General features: G+C 42.5%; 1 protein-coding gene across 1 annotated transcript in view; it reads left to right on the top strand.

The window, feature by feature from the left end:
- The window catches only part of LOC104403026 (receptor-type tyrosine-protein phosphatase T-like), a gene marked incomplete at its 3' end in the record, with an annotated part of 167,887 nt that overhangs the window by 51,279 nt on the left and 97,529 nt on the right, over nucleotides 1-19,079 (top strand). Inside the window, exons 4-6 of the mRNA XM_010011059.1 lie at nucleotides 5,157-5,238; nucleotides 8,364-8,479; nucleotides 11,016-11,190. Coding sequence (XP_010009361.1) covers nucleotides 5,157-5,238; nucleotides 8,364-8,479; nucleotides 11,016-11,190 — 373 coding nt within the window. The remainder of the gene's footprint in view (nucleotides 1-5,156; nucleotides 5,239-8,363; nucleotides 8,480-11,015; nucleotides 11,191-19,079) is intronic.

Raw genomic sequence — 19,079 nt, 5'->3', positions numbered from 1 at the left:
CCTGAGCAAAAATCCTTTAAATCAGACAAGATTTTTTTCAGTGTAATGCAAAATGAACAGATTGGAGGCAGCAGCAAGTACTCAGGAGGAGTTCCTCCCTGGAAATGCAAGGGTTTTCTGTTTTACTTTTTGCTGAATGGGGTAATGTTTCTTTCTGCTTGTATTTGTTATTCTTACTCCTTAAGTGTGGCTTTGAGATTGATCCCACTGTTACAGAATCATGGCATGGTTTGGGTTGGAAGGGACCTCAAAGCTCCAAACCCCTGCCACGGGCAGGGACACCTTCCACTAGAGAAGGTTGCTCCAAGCCCCTGTGTCCAACCTGGCCTTGAACACGGCCAGGGATGGGGCAGCCACAGCTTCTCTGGGCACCCTATGCCAGCGCCTCAGCACCCTCACAGGGAAGAGCTTCTTCCTTATATCTAACCTGAACTTCCCTATTTTTTCAGTTCCCTATGGTTTCAGTTTGAACCCATCACCCCTTGTCCTGTCACTCCAGTCCCTGATGAAGGTCCCTCCCCAGCATCCTTGTAGCCCCCTTCAGACACTGGAAGCTGCTCTGAGGTCTCCATGCAGCTTCTCTTCTCCAGGCTGAACAGCCCCAACTTTCTCAGCCTGTCTCCATATGGGAGCTGCTCCAACTACTGACCATCCTCGTGGCCTCCTCTAGACTTGCTCCAACAGCTCCAGTGCTGCAAGTGAAGTTACAGGGAATCTAATGGACTGACCTATCCTCAGTCCCTGATTTCATAAACCACTCCTGATGATGGTCTGTGAGTTTCTACATTTATCCAAGGTTTAAAAAAGAAAAAGAAGACTTTAAGCTTGCAAAAGTGAGGAAGAAAACACAATGAAGGACTTGGTCAAAATTACTGTTATTTGGCAGCCTGCAGTGACACTTGTGGCTGAGGGAGTCCTGAGGTGCAGGATGACCCAAGCCTGGGTGTGCTGTTGCTTAGGCAGTGTCCTCTTTCACACTCTCTAACTAGCATGTGCCATCAGAGTGTTACTTGTCAACTTTAAATGAAAATTGCATGCCTGGAGAACTCTTTGTGCATAAAGAGGCCTGAAAGCATGTTCTGTGTTATCAAAAGCAACAAGGAACACAGAAAAAAGAACATTTTTCCCAAATCATGACATCTGTGTCAAGCAAAATGTTCGGTTATTCTCTTAATGCACAGAAACCACCACCTTGAATTGCAGTGTGCATAAAAAATTCAGTCAGGCAAACCCTGCATGCCCTGGGTCTGAGACTTCCACACCTACTTTGGGCTTTGGAGATGGGACTAGTGGAAAACTGGTAACCAGCCAATTGCCAGAGGTTGTGTTTTGGGTCTGGTAGTTCTGTGCAAGGGTCACAAGAGTCATCTGGATCCAAAAGCTCTCTGCTGAGCTATAAATGGTGGGGTGGTGGAGATTTATGATGTCTGCCCTGGAGTTACTCGTGCATGGATTCCCAGCCTGCAGATGTTCTGATTGTAGTGAGAAAAAGCTGTAATAGTTCTCGGAGAAAGGTAATACATGTAATCTTGAGTTACTGCTTGCCATAAGGATGAGCTTAGTCCCAGAATGCACCAAGGGCAGCGCAGGAGCCTGCCTGGAAGAGGTTTTTTGATGTATAGCAAGGAATGTTATTGATCCATGCCTGAAGAAAACTGTTATACCACAACAGATGAGCCAGGCTAACGTAGATGCTGTTGGTATAGAGCAGCAGTGAAGTGTAGGATTGTTTATTGGTAAGGGAACATGAAATGACTTAGTATTGCCAGGTCTCCTGAGCATTTTAGAATGCTTTTTTAGAGTAAAGCTTTGCAGTTTTTCATCTATATTAATTTTTGGGAAGTTTCTTAAATGTAAAGCATTGTTAAAAGCCTGCGTCTCAACCATTACACTGCATTTCCAACAGGAGTTAAAAGGATGTGAGAGATAGTGTGAAATTTGCAGAGCTGAGCCCCATCAGCGTTTATTCCTGCCTTTTCCTCATGTTGGGTCTCAATTCCCTGTTCTCAGGAAAACCTGGATGTTTCCGTGCTCTTCTTGCTTTGGTAGGGCTGAGATGCTCCAAAATACACATGAAGACAACATGGAAATTTGAACTGGGAAGTAACAGGAATATCCAAGTGTAAAGAGGATGGGATAATAGCTTAGTCTGTCAGAACAATGTTGTGTGACTTGAGAGGAATCCGCCACCCTTCCCAGTGGGTTCTGCACCGGTGTGCATGGGTTTTGTAGAGCTGACTCTTACCAGTGTAAGTTATATTGTGTTGCATTAAAGCCTCTGGACATGTTGTAATTAACAGAAGGCAATTCTCTGTGTATCAGTACTTCCATTTGCCATGCACTAAATGCCAGTGCCTTGGAGAACTTTTCTTTCCAAGTTCTTGGCTTGCAGGAAATTGAAATTTAGTTCTTTGTGGCTTTACAGCTTCTCACTAATGCAAAACCGAAAGAGGATTTTGTAGCTGTAATGTTACACTGGAATTGAAGGCTGAAGGGAGCTGCAGTTCCTTCCATGCCCTCCTCAGGAAGTGTAGTTTTTACCATTAATGACATTTCATTTCTAAGATTGTTTTAATTTCCATAATAAGGACTTGCATTATAGTCTGATTTTATGCAGCCCCTAAGAAGCATCTCAAGAGCCTCGATAACAAAACACTTGGGTTTTTTTATTGTTACTGTCTTTCAGAGACTTGCTTCCTTCTAATGTTCCTTGTACAATTGTTCCTTCCTAGTTTTTGTCCACCTTCCTCTGGAGTAGAACTTTGTTTCTATGTATTTAACTATTTCTTCTTAGTTTATACCTTTGCTGTTAGTTTTTGTGTTCTACATGATTTTATGATGTCTTTTTTCCTAATGGATGGATTTCCAAAGGTCTCACATGTGGATGTGTTTTGAATTAGGGAAGCAGATCTTAGGAATTCATGGAAACATGAATAGAAATTACATTCTGGAAGCCCAGATGCAAAGCTAAATGATTTAGGACAGTTCTGTACTTCCAAAGGACACACTGCTCCACTTTCATAGCCAGGGTGTGCAGTGACCTGCCTTTGGGCAGCTGAATCTTTTCCTGGGTTAAATCTGATGAAGGAGCTGAAGAAGAGGCTAAACAGTGGCAGGCTGGGGATACCAGCTTTTAGTTAGAGTGAAAATAAGTGTTGAAAACTGGCTTGACTTCGTGTTCAAGTGGTGAATTTTAGAGGTTACAAATTACTGAAGCGTTTTCTCCTGTGACACAAGTATCTGCACTGGAATCCTGCTCTGATAGTGGTAACGGTGCCAGCCGAACATGTTAATTCACTCTGTCCTTGCAAATATGATCGTGTACTCATGCATAGATGAGCAGTTTAGAACAGTGTGAGCATTACTCTGGGAATGAAACTGAGGACATGTTTCAAATGCAGAGGATGGCATCCGTTACATCTCCCTCCATTCATTCTTTTTCAGAGTAGTAAAGAATTCCTTTGGGAAGAGAATCACTAATTGAGAGGTAGCACCACCAGGATGTTAAATAATCAGGCTGCAGTTTTCTGTTTTCTCTTGCAGCTTAACATTTCTAAACTTCCCTTTTCCTCACAGAACCACAGGATGGCTCAAGTTGGAAGGAATCCCATAGGGATGGTTGAGTCCACCTCCCTGTTCCTCACAGGACTACCTATGAGCAGTCCAGACCCTGTGTGAACTCTGGCCAGCTCGGTGCCCTGATCACTGTGCTAGAGGTTACAAATTACTGCAAGATTTTCTCCTATGAAACAAGTAGCCCAGGGAGCATGTCCAGAGGCAGATCACTATCTCAGTGAACAACCTTTTCCTACTGTCCAATTGAACTTCCCCTGATGCAGCTTCATTCCATTTCATAGAATCGTGGAATCCCAGACTGGTTTGGGTTGGAAGGGACCTTAAAGCTCCTCCAGCTCTCCACCCGCCTGCCATGGGCAGGGACACCTTCCACTAGAGAAGGTTGCTCCAAGCCCCTGTGTCCAACCTGGCCTTGAACACTGCCAGGGATGGGGCAGCCACAGCTTCTCTGGGCACCGTGTGCCAGTGCCTCAGCACCCTCACAGGGAAGAACTTCTGCCTAATGTCTAATATAAATCTACACTTTTTCAGTTTAAATCCATTGCCCCTTGTCCTATCATTGGTGACCAGAGAGGAGCTCAGCACCTCCCCACACTGCTCCCTCTGAATAAGGTGTACTCTGTGATTATATGTCTTAATATCCTTTAATTGTTGATCAAACTGCATCATATTTAATGCTGTTTTCTCCTGAACTTTCGGTTAGTTTATTTGGCAGTAGTTAACTTACTTTTAATAATCTCTGTTTTTTTGCAGTTACTAGCACTGCTGATTTTGGGATAGCCTGTATATTTTTGGTAACAGGATACTTCAGGGCAGTTTTCCGGGTAAAATCTCAAAGCCATAGGGAAGAATGAGATTTTGGTTCTTCTGTAACTGGGTATCTGTTTATTCAGACCCAAACTAGTGGAACACTTTCACTGCCCAGCTACACACATAATATAGAAATTGCTAGTTAGTGTACCGTTAATGTAGAGAAATACTACATGTGGGTTTTGTGAATATTTATTCTCAGATTATGTTAGTTCAAGCCAGGGAAAGGCAGAAACAACTTCATTGTATCTGGGAGATTCCTATTTCAGCCTAATAACTAGAATCCAGGATCATCCGTTGCTCACGATTTGCTTTCCAGTCTTGCAGTGGCATGTGTGCCAAATTGGAGGTGTTGTCCAGGAGAATCCATGCAGGGTTATTGGTTCAATAGTACATGCATGTACAGCATTCTTCAACATTCCCGGGCATACTGAGAACAAGATGTCAAATAATAATCCACCTAATGTTCTTGGGCTGGTGCTTAAAGTGAATATAGGTGTGTATATACACAGGGTATGTTTTGCTCTTCCAAAAACAAGCAGCACATAGTTGTCTCTAATCCTAATGAATGTTGCTCTAACTTTATTTTTCATATCAAACAGATTTCCAGTCTTTGGTATACCTGTACAGACTGAATTGCCTTGCTATCCCTTCGTTACTCCTGATGGAAATGCCTTGAATGACTCAGATGCTGGAGTAAGAGCAGAACTTGGTGTCTGGCCAAGTGTAACCATTCTTCTTAAGAAAACTTTTCTTGTTTTGTGTTTCAGGTGATATTTGAGTCTGTCTCTTTGAAAGGACACCCAGGGTACATAGCTGTGGATGAAGTCAGAGTTCTCGCCCATCCATGCAGTGAGCACTCTTTGTTTTTTCTAACCATATCAGTGTATTATTACCACACTTTACAGTCTAAAGGAGTGAGTTACCCAATTTGGTCAGCACTAAAATGTCATCTCGTATCCCTCTGAGACACATAAAGACAATCAGCTTTGTATAATTATCTAACTTTGCAAGTTGTGCAAGAGGCAAATGTGCTCTCAGGCTGTAGCTAGCGCCAGGCCATCTGTGGAAGTCTTTTTTCCTCTTTTGTTATGAGAACATAAAACTGATTGTTTTATTATTTCTGAATCATATTGCTGTAGAAAACAATTTGAAAAGCTTCTGATGATATCCTGTGTGGGTAACTTCAGGAACAAACAAATAGTTTCAGTATCTCCTTGGTAAAGGACATATCCTAAAGGTTTCTCAACAAAGGTTAAACCCACTCAGCCCATAAAGATCTTATCATTAAATCTCAGTCAGACAATACACTTGTACAGGAGAGGAAGCTAAAGCAGGTTCATCATACTGTTCAGAATATTCGTGTCATGTTTCCCCTACTGTAGCCATAATAATACACTTAGATATATGTTTTTTTCTATTTAAGGAAACCTTTATCCTTAGTCTTTGAGTCTAAACTTGTTTGGTTTCTCTGTGCATCTACAGTGTGGCTTGAGGACTTTGTGTGTCTGGTTTGTGGATGTCATATGCAATTTCTTCTGAAGATTTAATTTGCTTTAACAGCCTTTAGCAGCCCCTCTCGCTGGGCCATAGTTTTAGTCAGTCCATGACAGCTGCTCACACAAAAATTCATGGATCATATCGATGGAGTAAAATCAACTGATTTTCTTGCAATGAGGATTTCAGAGAACAGCTGCCACTCAATGTGACAGATACGGTTCTGCTCAAGTCTAACAGGACATTCCTGATAACTGCAGTATGGTTAATTGCTGCTTAACTGAATTATATTTGTATTTACCATGTGCTCATTGCTCAGGCCTTTGGGTGCACTTACTTCATTAAGAAATACTTAGAATCTGTATGAACCAGATGTTGCTGATAACTGCAGCATACAGACATATTCCCCAAATGGTCTGTATGTGTTTCACAGACTGTTGGGTGATGACCAATTTCTTCACTGAGAGACAGGACACTGAACTGCGGGGTGAAGCCTGGACAAGGCATGGGATTAAAAACCAGAGAAAGGATGCTGTGTTACACCCCTGCTTAATTTAACTGAAGTATTTAAACTGTTTTATAATCCATTACTCCAATATATGCAGGTCCCTTTTAAGAACTGAGTGCATTCTTGGTGACCCAAAGAGAAGTGATTCAAACAGTTGACTACTCCGTTTTGAATTGGTTTGCAACCCGCAGCATACAGAACTCAGTACAAGCTGCAGGGTCTCTGTAAATGCTTCTCCTGTCTGATTGCCAGCATTGCTTTTGTGCTGAGTGATGACACCCACCAGGGTAAATGTCACCAGAGTCTGTTCCATTGACTTGTACAAGCTTTGCCCCTCATACTCTTTTTGCAATTGGTAGAACTCAAGCCATGGGAACCATGATACTCCTGATGGCCCTGGTGGTTACTGAAATTACTGGTGTTACGCATTTCTGCTTTACCTTCAGAGATGACAGCACAGCAGACAGACCTAAGTAGCAGGAAAACCACAGTGTAGTGCCCCTGATGACACAGTAATGGAGACAAATAACTATTTCATTGGTGTTGCCTTTTTTTCTGTCCTGGGAAGGAATGCAGTGCAGTATTGATTCTCATGATGCTAAATCGCAGTGACCGTGTGTGCAGTCATAGGCCAGCCTCATGCTCTGAACGAGGAGTCTGGGGTTCATGTGACTGCACTCACCTACTCCAGACAGCTTCATATGTGGAGCTGGCTTATATCTGCCCACACAAGACTGCAGGCAGAAAGTACTAGTGTTAGCCTGTAAATAGCATGTAGTACATTCTGTCACCCACAGGTAGTGTTCCAGTAAACTTTGGTGCCAATTGCTGATCCCCAGAGAGCATGATGGTACAGTCATTATCTTTCAGGAGGTGTCAGCATGCTGAGCATGTGGTGAATGGGATACAGAAGCTAGATACAAACATCTGGTGTGTGTTCTCTGTTCATGTGTCTGTAGTACACAAATACTTCTGTGTGAAGCTTCCTGCACAGACACAGATGCCCAAATCCTTTTGAAGCTATTTGGTTCCAATAGAAAAATATGGGTTAGTGTCCTCTGAAATTATTTCCTTGGTGTCTAATCATACTAGAAATGCAAAGATGAAGTTGAAAATCTCTGACCTTTGGAGTCTCATAAGGCTGTTTCAGTGTGTCCTGCTCAATGGTTCCAAATGGTGCCCAAACTCTTCTGAAGCCCAGGAGGAACTAAGTTCATTTAAAAGCGTCAGATTCACTACTGCAAGCTTTTTTGTTTTCTTCTATGTTAATATACAGAGGTGAATGAGCCTGGTATTTAGTCAGAAAGGGAGTCCTCTGCTCTGGTTGCTTTGTGAACGAATGTGCTGTCTGCATTTTAATATCAGTGGTTTAATATTGAATTAATACTGAATTTAGTATCAGAAAAACTCTGATATCTGTGATCTTAAACTAATGCAGTGATTCAATACTGTCAGTTAGATGAAAATTTAATTTAATACCCGATTTGGTATTAATGACACATTATTATTTTAAAGGTCTAGGATGTATTTGATAGTCAATAAAATTAAAAGGGAAAAAGACCCTTGGGAAAACTGGCTTTGGGTCAGTCATGCTTGACACACTCAGGAGCATTTGAGGGTTTTTTTGACCTTTTTAGAAACACAGCTTTCTGAAGAGAAGAAATTACTCAACTGCTCTTTATAGCAAGCACTGAGAGATGGTGCTGATGCCCATGAACTTGTGATTTGATCTCAGTCTGTGTTTTTAGCTGTGCCAGAGCTCTCTATGGTCCCTCAGGCCATCCTCTGTCAAGTCCATCATCCACCTCACTCTGCACTGAGCAGTTAAACGCTGAAGGACAGCTTTATTTTACAAAATCCCTTTGTCCAAGATAGGCCCTGGTGCTTTGCTGAGTTTGTATCTGCTGGTGTGATGATGAAAAGCCCATCACTGCCTTGCTCTACCCTTGCAATACTTCTCATCTTTTGTTAGGAAAAGCACCTCATTTCCTCCGACTACAGAATGTGGAGGTGAACGTGGGACAGAACGCGACATTCCAGTGCATTGCTGGGGGGAAGTGGTCACAGCATGACAAGCTCTGGCTCCAGGTAATGTGCCTTTTTTGGGGTGGGGTTTTTGGTTTGTTGGTTTGGTTTTGGTTTGTTTCCTTTTCCAAGTAAAATAAGTCAATAGAGAAAGACTGGGAGGTGGGGCAAAATCTTCTCATCAAGATCCTTTGAGAACTGCTTTGAATTGCTTCTAGGTGAGAGTTTAAGGTGACAAAGTACAGAATCATGATAGAGAAGATGGAAAATATGGACAGTGACAGCAAAAGTTTTCATTCAAATGAATGCCAGTGTACCTTTAAGGAGGTCATAAAGCAGACGAGACAGAACAAGTGGAATGGTTCTTCACTTCTGCTTTATTATGCAATCTTCTGTCACTCTCCAAAAATGTCCTCAGCCCAGAACCAGTGACGATATGTCAAGAAGGAGACCTACTCTCAGTTCTGAGGTTACTCCCTAGCTGGTGAAACCAAGCAAAACCAGTTTGTAGCTATTGTTTTTCTTCCTCCCAGTTTTCCTCGGCTGCATTGAGGGCAGATTGTTCATTTTAGTCCCTCACTAAAATACGAAGCCATTTCCTTTCCTAATGTCTGTACTTTCACCCTGCTAGTTGGACTTCAAAGGCTGGGTCCTGCTATTCAGGTGGGTGTAGTAAAAACCGTAAGAACTCATTTTCAGTTCTAGCATTAGAAACGGGACATACATCAAACTGAAATTGTGGAGTGCATGTTTCCTAGTGCAGGACAAAATTACTTCTTCTGCCCTTTGAAGTAATTTATCTGTGATCTGTGAGTCCCGACGTTACCATATACTATACATAGAGCTCTTGTAGAAGCTTTTAAAACAACTGAGCTCTTCAGCTCTTCTAAACTTAGAGAGTCATGGAATGGTTTGGGTTGGAAGGGACCTGAAAGCTCATCCAGCTCCAACCCCCTGCCACGGGCAGGGACACCTTCCACTAGAGCAGGTTGCTCCAAGCCCCTGTGTCCAACCTGGCCTTGAACACTGCCAGGGATGGGGCAGCCACAGCTTCTCTGGGCACCGTGTGCCAGCACCTCAGCACCCTCACAGGGAAGAGCTTCTGCCTCAGAGCTCATCTCAATCTCCCCTCTGGCAGGTTAAAGCCATTCCCCCTTGTCCTGTCAATTCTGTGCTATTAAACACCTAACATCACAAGCAAGTCAAGAGAAGTCTGTTGCTGGATGCACTGTGCATGTACATAGGGCCAACATAAGCCACGCACCAGATTTCATTCTCAGCTTGGCCCGACCACCCCATCCTTGTAACATCAGAGGCAGCCCGGAATAGCCTGTGTCACGGTCTCTGTGGCATGTGTAGTCAAACAATTGAGAGCTTTTTCTCAAGCTTTTTTATTGACTTCAGACATTGTAATAAACTTGAAAAATAACAATTTCTAATGTAGTTGAAATGCTGGGGGAGGAATCAGTTTACCTAATCATGAGAACGGAAATTCCTATTGGGAAAAGGCTTGAGTTGGTGAGAAAAGCGGTTGGCATTATGTAAAAAGGACTTGACAGGCACTTTAAGTGTACTCTCATCACAGCTGTTCTCCTAAAATGCCATTTTAATCTGAAGTTTATTAACCTGTGGTGTACTTTTAGCAGCCACTAATGGATATTTTTGGCTTATTCTTTATCCTTTTTTGCATTCTTTTGGTGAAATCTTTCTGCATTATGTCTTGATACGTATAAAACCACTTCCGACCTGAAGCACTGCATGAACCTTTTCCTGTGAGAAACGGGCTCGGGAGGAATTTGTTATTGTTGCTGCTGGATACTTGTTTTCCATCCTCTAAAATTGAAACATTTAATGAAAATAGCCTTGGAAACACCCCCAAAAACTCATTACTGGGAATTGGCAAAGCAGCATTGTGTTCTCCTTTGAAACTCCTAATAAACCAGGCCAGCTGAGCAAGTTTAGGTATTTTTCCTGTGAAGAACTATCTCTTTCTAATTCTTCATCTGTCCTTTTTCCATTTGGGAAAATGTGGGCTGGCATTGGTAGAGGTGTATTGGGGAAGGTGGGACATAGAAGGATGTCTGCTCATCCAGCCAGTTTATATGAATTGGTTCAGAATCAAAGTTTTACATCTGAAAATGCCAAGTTTATAAAATCTGCTCATTTGTAGCATTTTCCCAGGTGCCTACAAGCCATTCAGTAGCTGTCTTTTCCTATCCTAGCCAGACCTCTAAATATACTGAGTACAATGCTGTAGCGTGAGCTTTCCCTCTCTAGCCTTTTCAGTGAATATAACGCATCAAATGCCCATATATTACAAAATCCCAGGCTGGTTTGTGTTGAAAGGGACCTCCAGCTCATCCAGTTCCAACCCCCTGCCATGGGCAGGGACACCTTCCACTAGAGCAGTTGCTCCAAGCCCCTGTGTGCAGCCTGGCCTTGAACACTGCCAGGGATGGGGCAGCCACAGCTTCTCTGGGCACCCTGTGCCAGCGCCTCAGCACCCTCACAGGAAAGAAGCGTAACAAGGAATGGACCGCGCATGGGTGCATGATCTGGGTGTCTTCATGACTTGCATTATCTTTGTCTGCCTTTGCAGCAGTGGAATGGAAGGGACACGGCACTGATGGTCACTCGAGTGGTCAACCACAGACGCTTTTCTGCCACGGTGAGCGTGGCTGACACCTCCCAGCGCAGCGTCAGCAAGTACCGCTGCGTCATTCGCTCCGACGGTGGATCTGGAGTTTCCAATTATGCAGAATTAATAGTCAAAGGTAGGTTGCATTAAACCAGCAAGTTTATGCAAGATGAGTATTTCCTCCCAGATGGCAACTGTGTAGAAACCTGACAGCCTATTGGACCTTCTTCTTTCATTCATATTTAATTTAGGCAAGAAAAAAGGGTAAAAGTGACATGAATTTCAATCATATTATCAAAAGGAATGTTTGAATTGGAGCTATGTCTGGATACAGCCCTCTTTGTAAGCCTTTGGAGTAGTGCATGGTAATTATGGATACTTTTACTGTAGTCAGCTAACAGTTTGGCTGTCAGTCAGCTTCATCTGCCTGCCTTTACAATACTTTATCAGGCATAAATCATCTTGTGATGGAGCACTGCATGTCAGGCGAGTCTGCTCAGGGCTGCCGGGAGTAAATGCTGGGATTGATTCTGCTGGTGTCCTGAAGTGCACAGGAGAACATCAGTAGTTCTTCAAGGATAGTAGGTGCTTACCTTTGTTATTTACTGTGATTCGAGAGCTGTTACTGCGCCTGACATATGCAAGATGTGTCTTAATCCTGCCTTCATGTGGTGAAGTGCTGTTCAGTGAGCTGCTTTTCTCTTTATTTTTTTTAACTGACCCTGAGCTGCACCTTAGGGACACCCACTGACTCTTAGGTGGGGAGATCAGAAGGTGGTTCCAGAGACATTCTGTATTTGGGGTGGGGATGATAAGAGGTTGGAGGAGTTTGAAGTATGGGATTGCTCAGAGTATAATGTTATTGATTTAAACATTTCACTTCTCTGCAAATAGAGGACTGCTGCAGAAACGAGATCACTTTGTCCACTGTCCTACTTTCTGCCAACTTAGTCTCTCATGTGATGATCAGTGCACTGATGCTTTTACAATGCCTTGACTATAGAGTGTTGCGTGGAGCAGATATTCAGACTACACAGATCACACTTCTATTACATGACAAGTGCTTTTAATTCCCCCTTGGTGATCTTGCATCTTGTTCAAATCTGAAGGAATTAATTCATGGTTAGAATGGGACCGAGTTGCCAGGAATAGCATATCTAGTGTTGTATCATAGCTAAACAGAGGGAAGGCAATCTTCTAGAGCAGCCAAATATCAGCATAGTTGAGTAGGTGCCCAACCCTTTCATATTCATTGATATAAGAAGGTTAAAAACCAGAAAGGTAAGTTATAACCATGAATGGTTGGATGCCCATCAGGAGAGACATTGCTGGATTCACTGCTGGGTTACTCTGGCAGGCAGCCAGCTACAAGAAATGTTAGAAGAGTGGTGTGGTTATGTAGGAAGCAGGTAAGGTTGGGTGGCTCAGTGGAGGTTAGTTTTGCTGCAGCACTGTGACACGCTGGGGTTGCACGGATGAGTGCTTCCAGAGCCTGACTGATTTTAGTGGGGATAATAGCAAATCTGTAATGCAGGCACACAGGCTGAGCTGAAAACAAACTGGAATTGTTTAATTCTGAAGAGATGTTCATTGAATTGCAATCATGTACTTGGGTATACATCAAATTAGGCTGTAATTGAAGTTTCGCTCATCTGAGAGTCCTGCCCCTAACCCACTAAATCCAAGCTAATACTCTGCCTCTCATGTGCTTTCCTCTTGATCAGCTGAACATCAAACCACAGGGGATTTCTTCAACAGAGGTTAAGATTTAAAAGTGTATCTGTGTATCTTTTTTAATGTAAAGATCTGTTTGCTTCCCTGTGTGTACAATGTTTTATTGTAGCATCGAGAAAGGAAAGAGTAATTTACATTGCTCTATATTGAATGATAAGATCTGGTAGATACAGAAAGAGAAGTTTTGCTTTGAGATACTTTCTCACCCTAAATTGGAACAATAGAAACTTATTTCAGCAAGTGATAAGTTGAATTGAAAAATGATCAATGAAATTAAACATCCAATTGCTGCCCCCCTTTCCCACCCCTAAATCCTCCCCTTACTTGTGTATGTGAACATCTTTACTAAGGACAGTGTCTTATTGTCAAGTAATTACTGGAAACCTTATACAAAAGATTATCACCGTATTAGTTTCAAATCATTACAGTCTATTTGGTGGCAGGAGATGCGTTGGTAGTGCCGTGAAAATGCTGTTCTATAGACAGCTATTTGCTGGGTATGCTAATACCTTCCTGTCTCCTGACTCTGTTGTAAGGCTTGTATGAATGACAATACATTCATTGTACTCTTAGCACACTAGAATCATAATAGTCAAGCCAGAGAAACCTATCATTTCCGTCTGTACACTTTACCATCCTTTGGTGCTCCAGTGGAAATAGCTCTTCTCTATTTCTTATCTCTCACCATTGCACATATAGTAATTTAAGCCAATTTTGTGCAGGGTAGTTTTCCACAAACCCTGAGGGTCTGATTCTCGCTGCACTGATCACATGTGAATGGAAAGCTCCTTCTCTGTAATTTTCTTTTAAGTAAAAGCTGCATGGCACTTACATTGTGAACTAAACATAGGGTTTGCTTGTGTAAAATCGTTTAAAATGCTGTGGAAATTGTCTGTAATCTTAGCATTTAAGGTCTCTCTTAATGATGGTGTCCTTCCAGGACGCCTGTCACATTAGGTAAGGCTGTGAATGACATTTTGAACTCTATGTGTGTGTAGCACATTTGTTTGCAGTTGTTTGTTTGGTTTGTTGTTTTGGTTTTTTTTCCCTGATCCCTTTCAGATATTCTGGATGCCTAAATCAATGATAGAATCCCAGAATGGTTTGGGTTGGAAGGACCTTAAAGCTCATCCAATACCAGCCTTCTGAGATTGCAGTGTTGATGTGAAGAGTAGACACTGCACTGCAGCTCTCCTCTTTAGCCATCAGGGTGGCTGGAAGACTGAGTCCATTCCCTGCCTTGGAACCACTTAGGAGATAAGCTCAGCTGTGGTCTATGTGTCTTTTAGATTTTAGTGTTTCAAACTACTTTTTCTAGTCTGCATTAATAAATTCAGATGGGAATTTTCATGCCTTCCAGCTACTTATCAGTCTCATCTGGATCATGGAAGATGCTGTGTAGATTTGAATTCATCTGCCTGAGAAATACACATTAATCAGGGTCCTCAAAGTTACCACCTTGTGAACAGGAGAAAGACTCTTGGTGGTGCTGCCATCAGTGTCAGAAGCTGTGACAATTGGGTTGCCTGCTACCTCCTTCCCTGTTCTTCCAGCTCACACAAGTAGATTCAGTCTGCAGAGTTTACATGTCCTGTACCACAAGAAGCTACTTACAGGTTTAATAAAGCATGTAATGGTGTTGCACTTCTGAACACCACCCCAGCACAGAATGGGGGTGTGTGTGTGCCTGTGAGCCACTTAGGAAGGTTATGCTGCCTTTGGAATTACTGAACAAGGGAGAATGGCTTTGTGGGGTGTCTGGAAAAGCCACATACAGTTTGTTATTTCTTTGCAGTCTCAGTGGTGGAGGCAATACGATGCTCCCTTCCTTGGTGCTTGCATCTGGCTGGGAATTACTTGATCTTCTTGTTGCTCTGTTTCATTGCCCGGTTCAGTGAGTTGCTTTAACTTAGTTTTAATCATTAGGTGGGGGTATGAGAAAAGCCATGGCAAAGAGATTACAAGCACTCATCCACTCTCACAAGAGCTTTAACTCCTCTTCCTCTTCTCTCAGTCCAACTTAATATGTTTCTGTGAAGTTGATTGGAGGGATAGGAAGACAAAGCCCATGTTTCATAGACATCAGCAGTTAGTATGAGCCATATGTGTTCCTTCCAAAGGAAACATTTCCTTCTCCTTCTGTTTAACCTCCGTAGCAGAACTGGTAAACAAAGCTATTTCCCTGCAGACTGATTAATGTCTACTGTAGAGATGGGATCCAGCTTTCAGAATAGCACCAAGTGCCATGCAGGGGTGCTCCAGCATCTGTGTTCCTTGTTTTTTAGGTCTACATTAGTCAACAGGGTAGAAATTGGATTAAACACATCCAGGAAGAATCCCAACTACAGCTGGGATAAGGGAGAGTTCGCAAACTAAGAGCATATTGACAATTCACTCTATATATTTTGTCCCAACTTTCTAGATCTTTCTTCAGTAGCCTTCCTATTTCTGTGTAACTTGATCAGGGAAGACTGACTTAAACTTCATCTTGATTGTAGCCACTTGGAAAATTATGATGACTTTCCTACCACACCTCTGAGTTGTTTCAGGAATTTCTTGACAGATTGATGCTGTCCATCATTTGTAGGGTTCCGGTTTGGGTTTTTTGTCTGTTTTTCTTCCTGAGACAAGTGTTAGTCCAAGAGTTCTGGTTTTATCCCCATTGAAATTTCAGTTGAGACTGGTAGAGACATATGCATGGGATGGATTTGCTTGGACTTGGTTTTAATGTGTAGATTTCTAAGTATGATGTTGCTGATGATGTATAAAGGTCTTGAATTTATATAATGCAATAATAAATGGAGAAAGATTAAGGAACGGTCTTTTTGAAGCAGAAGGGACTTAAGTTTTCCAAGGATGAAGAGTGTTATGGGAAGCTGTTTCTTCCTTCCTTGTTTGTGGAATTGTCCCAGCCTCCATGATGCATTGTGGATACCAGTTGTTGCTGTGGCTTGGTGAGCAGACAGCTCATGTCAACTTCAGTTCTGACTGGAAGTCGTGGGGAAGGAGTCCTCACTGCTCCTAGAGAAAGCTCTAGTAGTGAGAAGGTATCTCAGGGTTCTTTCTTTCTTTCTCTCAACACTCTTAAGAAACAGCTCTTCCTTACATGGAGCTGTGAGTAACCTGGTGAAAGATTTGCTTTTTAGATTTATCTTTGATTGCAGTTACTTGAACACTGCAACCTTTCTGCTTGGGTTAGTAACTGCATTTTGTACTTCATCTGTGTCATACTCCTTCTTCCCCCCATTCAAAGGGAACAGGGGGAATCTCCAAAGGAAACACAGTGACAGGAGAAGCAGCACTGGGGGGTAGATCTTCTCTCTCCTTTAGACTCTCTCTGCTTCCCTTGACTTCTCAGTGACTTGATCTTGCAAGGCAGACCTCTGTCATCTGCACTTCTGAGGTGCCTTATCCCATCAGAGAATATAAAGGAGAAAATAGGCATCTAAGTCTAAACATGCTGTCTTGTGAAAACATTCCCAATCCTAGATTTATGTTAAATTTTGGTCTTCAGATAAAATATGAACCCCAAATTAGCGGAAATAGTGTTATATACTGATGTGTATTCCAGTACAGCACACTTTCCTATTGACTTCCTATTCTACAGAAAGCTCCCAAGAAATAGTGCAGCTGGTGGGAGCCAGGATGCTGCAAACCCAAATGAATCTGTTTCAGCCTACCTGGAATTACATTCATGTTTGGAAGGTATGGACAAGATAATTTCACATAGTTCATGCTGCCTTCCATACTGCAGCAGTAACATGACTCTCCAGTGTACTACTGCTGGGTGTGGAGTGTTAACTACCAGCTCCAGTTCTGGGTTTTCAATGCTGGAGGCTTCCATTGCACTGTAGTACCCATTTATCAGGCCAGAGTGTTGCAGCTACCACTTCTCATATGTTTATTTTGAAAGGAAGGGGGGAGTAGCAGTTACTTGGCCACTGTTACTGCTCCTCCCCATTGCTTTGTAGCATGCTTGCCAAGTGTAGTCAAAATAGAGAGGTAACCCTTGATACCATTTTTTCTCCAACCTATGCTGCTGTTACTAGTGGGGTGTGTTCCTGCTGGATGATCTCTTTGGTTTATGTCCTGTAGTCAGAAGTCTCAGCCTTTCCAGTTTCTAGTTAAAATTAGCAAGAAGGTTTAAGGCAACTGCACAGAAATTGATTCAGGACTGTTGGTGCTCAGAAAAGAGCATCAAATGTGAAGGTAAAGTCCCAGTGCCTTTGCTAAGTGGAAACTTTCATGCAGTAGGTTGGTAACTCAGATCAGACATGTGCCATTGCAAGAGGTGTCTGGTAGCTTTTCCTTGTTTGTTGTTTCTTTTTAATGTACAGATTTTCATGTGAGTTGATTTCTGATGGATGCTCATGTGACATTACACTGCAAAATGACAATTCTTTGCTTATGCCTTAGCTAAAGATTTAGCAGAAAAGATGAGTCACATTCGGTGCTAACTCTTCTGTTCATCCTTCTTCTGCCAGTGTAATTATAGGGAAGTTATTAATGGCTTCTCCTGGAAAATAGAATCTAAAGCTGTCTTTAATTTACCCACCCTATGGTTAAAATCCTGTTACATGTTTTTAATTCAAGAGAAGTTCCTTGAAGTATCAGATATCACCACACCTGGATGTTGGTGAGGAGTGTGCTATGATTTAGGTTTACTTGGACACCTGTGAGATCTCATTTTTGGATACGAGCTTCAGCAGGAAGGGTACCCTTTTCGCATCAAATTATTGCTTCTGTTGCAGTAGAAGAAAGCATTCTAAAAAAAGTGGGGCTTTACTTAATATGAAATGATAAATGCAGGCAGGGATGCATCATAGAATCAGACTGGTTTGGATTGGAAGGGACCTCAAAGTTCACCTAGTGCCAACCTCCTGCCACAGGCAGGGACACCTTCCACTAGAGCAGGTTGCTCCAAGCCCCTCTGGCCAACGTGGCCTTGAACACTGCCAGGGATGGGGCAGCCACAGCTTCTCAGGGCACCCTGTGCCAGCGCCTCAGCACCCTCCCAGGGAACAGCTTCTGCCTCAGAGCTCATCTCAGTCTCCCCTCTGGCAGGTTAAAGCCATTCATTCCCCCTTGTCCCATCCCTAAGGGCCCTTATCAAAAATCCCTTCCAACCCAAACCATTCTATGATTTTCTGATATAGACAGTTAAAAGCAATATATAGGTACCTTACCTTGGTTTATTTTACTTAGCTTTTTTCGCTTTGTACATCTTAAACCACCCTGGATTGGATTGAAGTCTAACCCTTTCTTCAGAGATCTCTCTTTGTATCTATACTCAGCCTCCTTTCAGACTTCCAGGTCTGCGTGTTACATGCAGCCTTCTACTGCCTCTTCTTTCATTATACTTCTGCATGCACTGCAACTGGTCTACTATATGGGCACTTGTTAAACTCCTCTGCTGGGTTTGGAGGTTGGCATTTTTGAGCTGAAGCTCTAATCCTAAGGCAAAAAAGGTTGCAGGTTTTGGAGGAAAGACTGAAGGAGCTTTGTAAGCTCTGAATGGATGAGTTCTGAGCTAAGGATGTTAATATTACGGCAGCTTCAGAATGTTTTTAGCTTCAAAGTTTGGAGATGACAAAAGTCCTTCAATGTCTGTTAGTAGGTGCTGAATGGAGACCATTCTGCAAGCTTGTGTTGCGTGTTCAGATGAATGGGGTTTTTAAAGTTTGCATAGCATTTACCTCTGAATGATGGATCTGAATGGCGTTGCTTTCAAAGCCTGTATAACTGAACTCCAGGGAGAAGCTGGGTGTTGGTTATGTTTGCATTTGTCCTGTCTGAATGAAGAGATTAAAGAGCATGTTTCTGTTTTAACGAAAGAATGATTGCTTTGAAATTAGTTCCCCACTCAACTGTGAGATTATTTGAGGCAAGAAAATAGGCAAAATTGCGGATCTGAAGTGAGATTCTGCAGTCCTTCTCCATCTCTACCCATTTAAATAATGCTTCATTTTTCTGAGCAAATAATTTCCCTGCATCCATTTGAGCTGTAAGATGATGAAATAGAGTTCTCATAGAATCACCACCCTCGAATGTGTTGTGCTGTTTTTTAGCTTTGATCTGATGTGTTAATCTTCTGCCATGTGCTGGGACACTGGGTCAGATCCCATCCTCACTGTTAGCCCTGTGCAGCTGTGACTTTTAGAGAGTGCTTTAGATGTAAGAGCAGAAACCTGCTGAGCAGCAGTTAAACAGGGTGATGATTACAGCAAACCCTGCAACTATTTTAATAATTAGACTATCAATTTCAGAAGGAAAAAGACATAGTGTGACATT

This window comes from Nestor notabilis, unplaced genomic scaffold (genome assembly GCF_000696875.1).
Source record: "Nestor notabilis isolate BGI_N333 unplaced genomic scaffold, ASM69687v1 scaffold11703, whole genome shotgun sequence".
Lineage (NCBI taxonomy): Eukaryota > Metazoa > Chordata > Aves > Psittaciformes > Psittacidae > Nestor > Nestor notabilis.
The sequence above is the reverse complement of the archived record's forward strand: the minus strand, read 5'-3'. Positions and strand labels throughout refer to the sequence as shown.